The 9,471-nt window shown below is 42.3% G+C and overlaps 1 protein-coding gene across 1 annotated transcript; it reads left to right on the top strand.

Annotated features, from left to right (window-relative positions):
- The first annotated feature begins 667 nt into the window (after positions 1 to 667).
- Positions 668 to 7,535, top strand: LOC120678638 (mitogen-activated protein kinase kinase kinase NPK1-like). Its single transcript, XM_039959889.1, has 17 exons — positions 668 to 1,286; positions 1,375 to 1,416; positions 1,526 to 1,591; positions 1,671 to 1,781; positions 1,870 to 1,950; positions 2,045 to 2,122; positions 3,015 to 3,097; positions 3,625 to 3,706; positions 3,780 to 3,880; positions 5,109 to 5,148; positions 5,246 to 5,305; positions 5,391 to 5,440; positions 5,532 to 5,658; positions 5,831 to 6,043; positions 6,134 to 6,453; positions 6,808 to 6,875; positions 6,989 to 7,535. Exons 1-17 carry the CDS (start codon positions 828 to 830, stop codon positions 7,078 to 7,080), a joined length of 2,073 nt encoding a protein of 690 aa, XP_039815823.1. The 5' UTR covers positions 668 to 827; the 3' UTR covers positions 7,081 to 7,535.
- Positions 7,536 to 9,471: the final 1,936 nt, after the last annotated feature.

Here is a 9,471-nt window from a genome sequence, read left to right as displayed (position 1 = left end):
GCTTCCAGAGCGACACACCTACTCTACAGACCACGTCCACGCTCAGCGTAAAAGAGGTCGACATGGCCGGGGTGGCCGGGGTGGTTAGGAGGTGCTTCTAATTGTTTTTGTATTTTTGTTGTGGACATGCCGTCATGTTATACTTATTTCGTTCTTATGCATCAACTATTTCGTTCTCATTTGCGTATATGTATGAATTGATAACTTATACTTTTCATATTCATGTACTTTACTAATAGTTTTTATTTGTATCCAAAATATCTAAAACCACATCTAATGGCCCACTGCTGTAATTTTGCGGGGAGGGGGAGCCTGCGGCCCCCCTGCCGGGCGGCCCCCTGCCGCCCAGTGGAGGGGCGGTAGGGGAAGGGCCTCCGAGCAAATAAAAATTATTTTTATTTACATATAAGTTCCTGCCGGGGGCGGCCCCCTGCCGGGCGGGAGGGGTATAAAACTGTAAATTATGAAATCAAAAATATATTTCTGTAAAAAATGTTTTTGAAAAATATAAAAATAAAAAAGACGCCCTTTCGGTTTTGCCGTTTTGGACGCGTTCGCTTTGGGCTGAGCCTTCGTCTTCTTTGGCCCACCCAAGCTAAGCCTTAAAGCCCACTGTAACCTGAACACCCAAATTCCCGTCCGTCCGAGCCGGCAGGGTCATTTCCGTCCAACGCCACTTCCCCAACGGGCAACGGCCCGACCCCAAGGTTTTGAAACTCGCCGAGCCACGCCGCACACGAAGCCAAGGGAAATCACCAAATCCCCCACAAATTCCCCACTCGATCCGATCCCCGAACTCCTCCCGGTCTCGCCGCCGACGGACACACATGCGGCGCGACGATGCCGCAGGCGGCGGCGGCGGCGGGTTCCACGAGCTGTTCGACTCCGTGCGCCGCTCCATCTCTTTCCGCGCGGGCGCCGCCGTGATCGACGAGCCCGCCGCCTCCCACTCCTCTTCCTCCGCCGCCGCGGGTGGCGGAGGGTTCAGGGAGCGGATCAGCAGCCGCCTCCGCAGGTCGCGGGGGATGGGGCTGCTCGGGATGGCGGCCAAGAGCCCCTCGCCCACGCGCCGCCTCCTGCCTCCGCCGTCGGTGCCGCGGCCCGCTCCCGTTGCCGCGGCGTCGGCCTCCGACGAATGTGGAGGGGTAGGGGGCGAAGGAACTGGCGGAGGAGAGGAGAACCCGCCGATCCGGTGGCGGAAGGGCGACCTCATCGGGAGCGGCGCGTTCGGGCAGGTCTACCTTGGCATGGACCTCGACTCTGGCGAGCTCCTGGCTGTCAAGCAGGTCGGGAAGCTTCCACCACGAAGCCAGGCTTTGTATGAGGGGAGATTTCTGGCCATTTAATGTTAATCTTGTTGGTTTTTGGTTGCAGGTTCTGATCGGAAGTAGCAACGCGACGAGGGAGAAGGCCCAAGTTAGTACCTTTGATCTGCAAGCTCGTTTTCCTTATCCTTTGCCCAATTCTCAAATTCGTTCTTTTAGTGGACCCTAAAATTATGTTTATATGAAAATATATTGACTAGGCACATGTAAGGGAACTTGAGGACGAAGTGAAGATGCTTAAGAACCTCTCACATCCTAATATTGTTGTAAGTTCACTATCAATTTTAACATGGTTAGGCTTCCTTTTAACAGTGGTATTTGATATGTTTGATGTTGCTTGATCAGAGATATATTGGCACGGTACGGGAGGAGAATACACTAAATATTTTGTTAGAATTTGTTCCTGGAGGTTCGATACAGTCGCTACTTGGGAGGCTTGGATCATTCCCTGAGGCTGTCAGTATTGCATGTTCTGGTTGCTCTTTTTTACTTCTATGAGTTGATCAATTAAGCGTAGTGTTCATGCAGTTTATTTGTTGATCAGGTCATCAGAAAGTATACTAAACAGCTTTTGTATGGCTTGGAGTATTTGCATCGGAATGGAATCATACATAGGGATATAAAGGCATGAGTATTTCTTCAGCAATTGAACTTTGTGTCCTTCAATGCATTTGATGATGTGGTTGTAATACGGTGTTCTTGTGACTGTCATATTTCAGGGAGCAAACATACTTGTTGATAACAAAGGATGCATTAAGTTAGCAGATTTTGGGGCATCTAAACAAGTAGAAAAGTTGGTAAGTATATACGTTAGTTATATCCAATATCTGTTGTCCGCATATGCCTTGACATTATTTTATACTGGCTTGTATTCTATAGGACAGCAATTCGTCCGGCGATGTTATACGGTGCTGAATGTTGGCCTATAAAAAGGCGACATGTCCAGCAACTGGGTGTAGTAGAGATGCGGATGTTGCGGTGGTTTTGCGGGCACACAAGGAGGGATAGAGTCCGGAACGAAGTTATTCGGAATAGGGTCGGGGTGGCACCAATTGAGGAGAAACTTACCCAGCATCGGCTGAGATGGTTTGGACATGTCCAACGAAGGCCTCTTGAGGCGCCGGTGCGTAATGGGATTCTTGAGCGGGTCGATAATGTAAAGAGGGGTAGAGGTAGACCTAAACTGACGTGGGATGAGTCGGTTAAGAGAGACCTTAAGGATTGGAATATCTCTAAAGAGATAGCTTTGGATAGGAGCGCTTGGAGACTAGCTATCAATGTGCCTGAACCTTGAACTTATTTCTTTCGGGTTTCATCTCTAGCCTACCCCAATTTGCTTGAGAAAAAAAGGCTATGTTGTTGTTGTATTCCATTGCTAAGCCTAGTTGATTTTAATTGATCACATCTTAGATATAATAACAAACTTAATATTTGACTTTTTTTCTCTAGATTTTAAACTTCAATGCCCTATTTTATCCACTTTTATGCTCAACTAAAAGTAAATAAATTATAACAGACCACAGAACCATATGAGCAAAGCTGAAAATGGGAAAATGGAAACACTTTCCTTCTTGGAGTTCTATTCATCATTGCAATGCAACATGCCTTGTGACCTTTTACTATTTATACATCTTTCATGTGATTATTTCCTTCTTGGTCCACTATATTTACATGCTTGTCGTCTGTTAGGCAACTGCAACTGCTGCAAAGACGATGAAAGGCACACCATACTGGATGGCACCAGAGGTCATTGTTGGAAGTGGTCACAATTGGTAATCTGTGTTTTTTTATCATTGTATAGTTGAGAAAGAAAAACTGCACCTCTGTGGTTACTTCTTTAAGAATGAAGAATAATATGAGTGCAACTTGTTTCTGTCTAAAAGAACTGTATTGTACTATTGTGTTCATTATATTGCAATTTTATAGTAAAGGCCGGAAGGTATTAGACAAACGACAAAACAACCAGGAGCACTGTTTCTTACTGACATACTACTATTTACCATTTTTTAAATTCGTCATTGAACTACACTTGTAGTTTCCTTTCTATATATTGTTGTTTACATAATGTAAATATTTAAGTACACATTTATGTTCTCCAAGTTTTTCTATTTTAAATTGTGGCTCAAGGATCTGCATGGGCACACCTAGCTGACAGTTTGATGTAGATGTCTCTCCTGCTAATTTATTCCAAGCATGCTGATAGTTATGGCAAATTCAGAACAAGATCTTGGGTTACTTTTGCTGCACTCCCAACTTTTTTTTTATCTTTTCAATTGATACTTAGTGTCCATCCTTGCAGTTCTGCTGATATATGGAGTGTTGGGTGCACTGTTATTGAAATGGCGACAGGCAAAGCCCCTTGGAGTCATGAATATCAAGAGGTAAACTGCATCATCTGTTTTCTTCTGGAATTTATAGGCATCGATTATTCTTAACAGTCCTAAATGTTTTCAGGTTTCTCTTCTTTATTATGTTGGGACGACGAAATCACATCCACCTATACCAGAGCATCTCTCTCCAGAAGCCAAGGATTTTCTGTTAAAATGCTTACAAAAGTATATCTTGATGCTTTATACCCCTTGATAAATGACAATATTGTTGCATGTCTGATAATAAAGATACAATTCAATTAGCCTTGACATGTATTCAACTTGCTATACTCAGGAAATTTCTTTTGCCAACTTATACGATCTTGTAAAGAATCATTAGGAGCCTATTGTTTCAGAGTTAATTCTATAATTTATTGGTGTTATCTGTTAACTGGACATGAGTACTCTTAGTCATTTTTGCAATTATAGATAAAAATAGAGCTACCATGATAACACTCAATAACTAGGTTTTGTTTCCAAGCAGACAAAAGTTTCCAAATTTTGATATAGTGAAATTATGCTATAACACCTTTGTAAAACTCTACACTATCACAAAACTAACTTTTAAACAGAAGCCGCAGAATACTGTCTGCACAACATTAGCAAAACTACACTTCCGGTCTCTAGGATGATCATCTGAAAAGGATATTAGTAGATTTGTTGGCATGTTTGTTTTTACATCATAATAAAAATAATTAATGTTGCATACTGGAGTTTGCCAAAGGTAGCAATTATCTGACTATGGAATATGGCACAACTTTCTTAGCACATTGGATTGCTCTTTGTGATGTCCCCACTTCAGAGTTCAGGTTGTGCAGTTCTGCACAAGTATGTCTTTTTTAAAGAAAAAAACTGTGTACAAGCATGTGTTTGATGTACATGCAAATACCTTCTAAAATCTGCGTGTTGCAATTCTATTTTTGATACATACTTGGAAGTGTTAGAAACGGAGGGTGTTCTTTTTCACTTGATGTAATAGGATTTTGAGGAACAGACATGTTTCCACCTTTCTAAAGTGTCTCCACCTCATTTACCAAGCCTACATTTCACAAGACTCAATTATCTTTGTTCTTTGGTCGCTAAGATCAAACATGTGTACAAAACTACAAATTCAATGAAGCATGTGATGACCTTATGCTATTTTTTAATAAGTTTACACATGTATAAACACCAAATAGGAAGAAGGATGGATGAAGGATAAAATAAGTTCTAGAATGATAAAAAGCACATAATTTGCTGTTTGTGTGGCAATTATTTGTTGTCCAATCAACATCTGTTGGTACATGGATCTTCAAGAAATTGTCTTTAAATTTATCACCCAGACAATTCAGTACACTTTTTCACTCACTTGGAAATAATAACTAGTAAATGACTCCAGTTTGAAGCGCCTTGACAAGCTTGTTTCTTATTTCAGAGAACCAGAAATGAGATCGGTTGCATCAGACTTATTGCAGGTATTTGTACATTAAATTTCTTGCATGAGATTTCAGTAGCTGTAATTATTTCATATTATACTATGAGGAGAGTAACACCTTAAAAATGTTTTTTCAGCATCCATTTATTACAGGAGGTATGGGGGATTTTTGTCAGCTTAATCATGCTGCACCCAAGGTTTGATCGTCAGAACTAATTTCATTTGCCCTTCTTCTCTCTTATTTGATATAACATAGCAATCTAAACAAATGAATACTGACAGGAAATCACCAGCAATGAGCCTAATACTTATGTAATGCCAACTGACGAATTGTAAGTGACCTCTGGTGTAAATTTGTTCTTGAACCTGGTATGATGTCTGCTTCCAGTTTTATTTTGAGCAAGTTCTTTGACTTCTAAATAGGGACTTGAGTCGTCCAGGCAAGCTACGCAACTTGAATTCTTACAAGTCATCAGACACCAGACCATTGTGGGATCGGCACTGCAATGATCAGTTTCCTGACAATGAAGACGTCCCAATGGTTGGATCAGTAAGAGAATCTGCGCTTTACTCCAGAGTCCTGATATTCTAAAAATTTCATCTAAGGCTTCACTTTTATCTACTTTCACCATTAAATTTAGCTTATACACACCCCAGAAGTTTGTATTTTGAATTATCTTAGTATTGTTCTTACAGTTATGTGATGTTTCTGTCAATTCCAGAGTTTCAATCCTATGTGTGAACCATCTGTTGAATGGGAAAGAAAACTTGACATAAGCCCAGAACAAGTTAGTCAATCAAGGGAGTTCGCTGGATTACCCAAACTTGCAGAAAGTCAGATGTCTCAAAATGATTTTACCTTCCCTTGTGAAGGAAGCTGTGAAGAGGATGATGAATTTACAGAATCAAAAATAAAGGAATTTCTGGATGAGAAGGTGTTTGTTATGTTTGAGACATTGCAAGTTCAGTCCATTTATTTCTAATAAATAGAAATTCAATTGAAAAACTGTTTTGGTTCTTGACAGGCTTTGGATCTAAAGAAACTACAGACACCTTTATATGAATTCTACAACACAGTGAATGCTGGAATTTCTCAAGGATTTAGTGATGTTTGCCAAGCAAGCAACATGACCAATGCCATGCTGACCCCTCGAGCAATTAAGATGGTGGGAGGTGCATCAATAGAGCCAATTTGTGTTAATCTGAATAATGCCAGTCCAAAGAGTTACACTAGGCGCTCCTCAAGAAGCAGTGTGGAGAACAGTCGTGTCTTGAGAGAAATAGCTTCACCTCGACTCAATAAACTTGAGGATAAGCTAGTCCATGATGATATTCAAGACAATAGGTTTGTGTGCCAGTGTAAATATTGAATTTACTTGCATTTTACTACTGCCATTCAATATAATTAATCCAGCATATTTGTGTTGTGTGAGATATATCTGAGGAATAGTAACTACTGTGGCATCCCTTATTTCTACAGAAAATATTGATCTAGCACAGCAGTTAAATTTTATTGAAAAAATGCTTTTCCCTAGGACTAATTTAGTTAAGTATTTCGCTTGTCCTCCCATCTTCAATTCCCAATAAACAACATGATCTTGAGCTATCATTTGTTCAATTAAGTCAATCTGACACTTGGTTAACTCATTCATCATGATGTTCCCAATGGTACTTAACAGTTGAAGTACTACTTTTACAGCCTCAGCTTTTCGGAAATACAGAAGAAGTGGAAGGAAGAATTAGACCAGGAACTTAGAAGAGAGAGAGGTAAATAAAAAGTTTCTGTAATCTACAAATTGCATGAAGAATGAGGTATTTTGCTTATTGCATACAGTGATGTCTTCTGTCTTTTTTGTCCCATTTCTTAATTTGCCTGACAGAGATGAGATCGAGTGGCTATGGTAAAGTGTCATCACCATCTCCAAGGACCCGAAGATTGACAGGAAAACGAGATCGCAGTCCTGTATACTGAATGGAAAATAGCAATGTAATCAGCAGGACTGGATGGTATCTGACTAACCTCACAATGTCAGCGATTGGTGGCCATGCTGGTACAGTGCAGTGCCTAAAACCTTTCGTGTGACCTGACAAAACCTAGCAACCAAATCCTTTTGGTGCTTGTAAGGTAAAGAAGCTCGAGAGAGCCACTTCTAAGTGGACAGTGGAACGAGGGCTGTCATGATCTGCAGCGGCTGCCTTTTGCAGCGCTGTATTTCTCGGATGAAAACAGTGAGGTGGCAGTTTTAAGCAATGACAAGCTTCATGCTCCACGTTTTGTGATTGCGGAAGAAGTGGTGTGCCTGTTGTAAAATTTTCTTCCCTTTTTAATCTTGTATAAGCAGTCATGTAATAAGCCATGTGATTCCACACTGTTGACGTGCTATATTTGTGCAGCTGGCATAGCCGCATAAGTGCCATCTCCCCGTATGATTCCCGTGGGCCAGTCTTGAGTTCGACTAAATGCTCGTGAAAACGTGTCTGTAATAGTGAAAGCTTACACATAGAGAAGGGTTGCAATGCCTGGTACTTGAGGGATTACATTACTACCTGCTAACCAATCACCAAGTTCCCATTGGTGGATACATCTAGATGGTAGATCAATGGAGCAAGCTAGTATTCCAGGTTTTTGTCATGATTTCTCTACCCTACCCAACCTTGCCTACTTGATCGACCTATTTGATTCTGATTGCCTACTAGATCAATGGGCTTTATTCAGAGGGGCATACTAGTTGCAGTTTTGGGCGCACTTGCAACCGGCAGGAACACAGGAGTTACTTCGATCTGTGAGCAAAAATTTAGAGACCACGGCGTTGGAGTTGTTTTTTAGATTTGGTTGGAAGTTTAATAACAGACTGTGTTCCTAGTAGTCTAAAATTTTTGATTCTGATTGTGCTCTTGCAGGTCCTTGCTGCTCCACTTCCACCACTGGACTGGGGCTGTCGTCGATCCGGAAGAAGTAGCGCACAGCTTCCATGTTGACGACGCCGACGATGGCAGCGAGAGGATAGAACCACCGCACGCAGAGGCGGGTTCTCCTCTCAGCCTCCCTCGCCACCTTCACGAGCTCGTCCAGGTTAGCGTGCCATGGCTCATCGCAGCAGACCGCCGCCGACGGCGGCCGCCGTGGACAGGCTGCAGCGACGAGAAATGGCTCTCGCGATGGTCTGCATCGCGTGGCTTGCTTCCTCTTTTTTTTTTTTGGGTTTCTGTTGCTCTTCCGGCTTGCCATCAGGGACTCTGCTGTTTATATGGTGCCCGGGGGGCCGGGGGTGCCCGGCGTCCTCCCGCGTCGAGGCGGAGTCCCAGTCCGAGCCCCACCCGGAGCCCCAGACCCGGACTGCTCGTGTCCCAGGCAGACAGGCAGCAATCCATGTGGAAAAAGATGAAGGCGATCGAGCGACCGCGGCAGCCAACCCCAGCCGAGAAAAGGAAGTTAAGAACTCGACCGCATCTCGTCAGGATCAGCTAGGGCCGAAGCTAGAGCTGAATCGAAAGGGTACTTTGCCTATAATTCTACTGCTAGATCTCTAATTTATAAGGTGGAAATTTAATAATTAGCATTGAGTTCTCATTTTGGCGTGAGTGCGCGGGCACCCCCGGAGACTACCTAGCTCCGCCCCCGACAGCAGACCAGGAAGGAAGCAATGCAGGCGGTGTCTCGTCGGTGCGTCCTCCGCGTATACTCTGGTGGCCTTGCAGATGATGAAATTACCTTGTAGCTGGAATTGCATAACTGAAACTCTATGGTATCTGTTGGGGGTAAAAACACCCAAAATTGAGCAGCCCCGTGTCATACGACACATCCGTTGGATTGGAGGAATTTCTGAGTTCGTCATGTATTTTATTTAGAAAGAGAAAGAAGGCTAATTGGAAACAATTTCTGATCAATTACATGGCTGACAGCTATTAGCTGCAGTTTATTTGGCATCATCATCCATCGTCGCAGGATCGGAGTTCTGCACCTGAGAGTTAAAAGTCGTCAGGATTTGCGGATAAATGGGTGGCACCTATTAAATGTGCTGCCCAACTCTCCTAGCAAGGTTTGCACCCATATAATTTCAATCATGTATAGCATTGGCCATAGATCTATATTCTGCCTCTCTAATTAGATCTGGCTTGTTTACGTACGTGCACTCCAAAATACTCCCTCCGTTTCAAATTATAAGTCATTCTAAAAATCTTGGAGAGTCAAACTATCTCAAAATTTAATCAAAATTATAGAGAGAAACACAAAGATGTATGACATCAAATAGGTATACTATGAAAATATAACTAACAAAGAATCTAATTATACTTAATTGGTATCGTAAATGTTATTATCTTGTTGTATAAATTTGGTCAAATTTAAAAAATATTGACTCTC

The sequence above is a fragment of the Panicum virgatum genome, chromosome 6N, assembly GCF_016808335.1.
Source record: "Panicum virgatum strain AP13 chromosome 6N, P.virgatum_v5, whole genome shotgun sequence".
In the NCBI taxonomy this organism is placed as follows: domain Eukaryota; kingdom Viridiplantae; phylum Streptophyta; class Magnoliopsida; order Poales; family Poaceae; genus Panicum; species Panicum virgatum.
Note: the sequence above shows the minus strand (reverse complement) of the source record. Positions and strands in the feature narration are given on the sequence as shown.

Excerpts from the sequence above, each read along its gene's own strand:
- LOC120678638 (XM_039959889.1), top strand. The coding sequence starts at position 828 with ATGCGGCGCGACGATGCCGCAGGCGGCGGCGGCGGCGGGTTCCACGAG. Across the intron at positions 1,417-1,525 it reads CGACGAGGGAGAAGGCCCAA|GCACATGTAAGGGAACTTGA; the intron begins GTTAGTACCTTT and ends TATATTGACTAG. Across the intron at positions 3,881-5,108 it reads CTGTTAAAATGCTTACAAAA|AGAACCAGAAATGAGATCGG; the intron begins GTATATCTTGAT and ends TTCTTATTTCAG.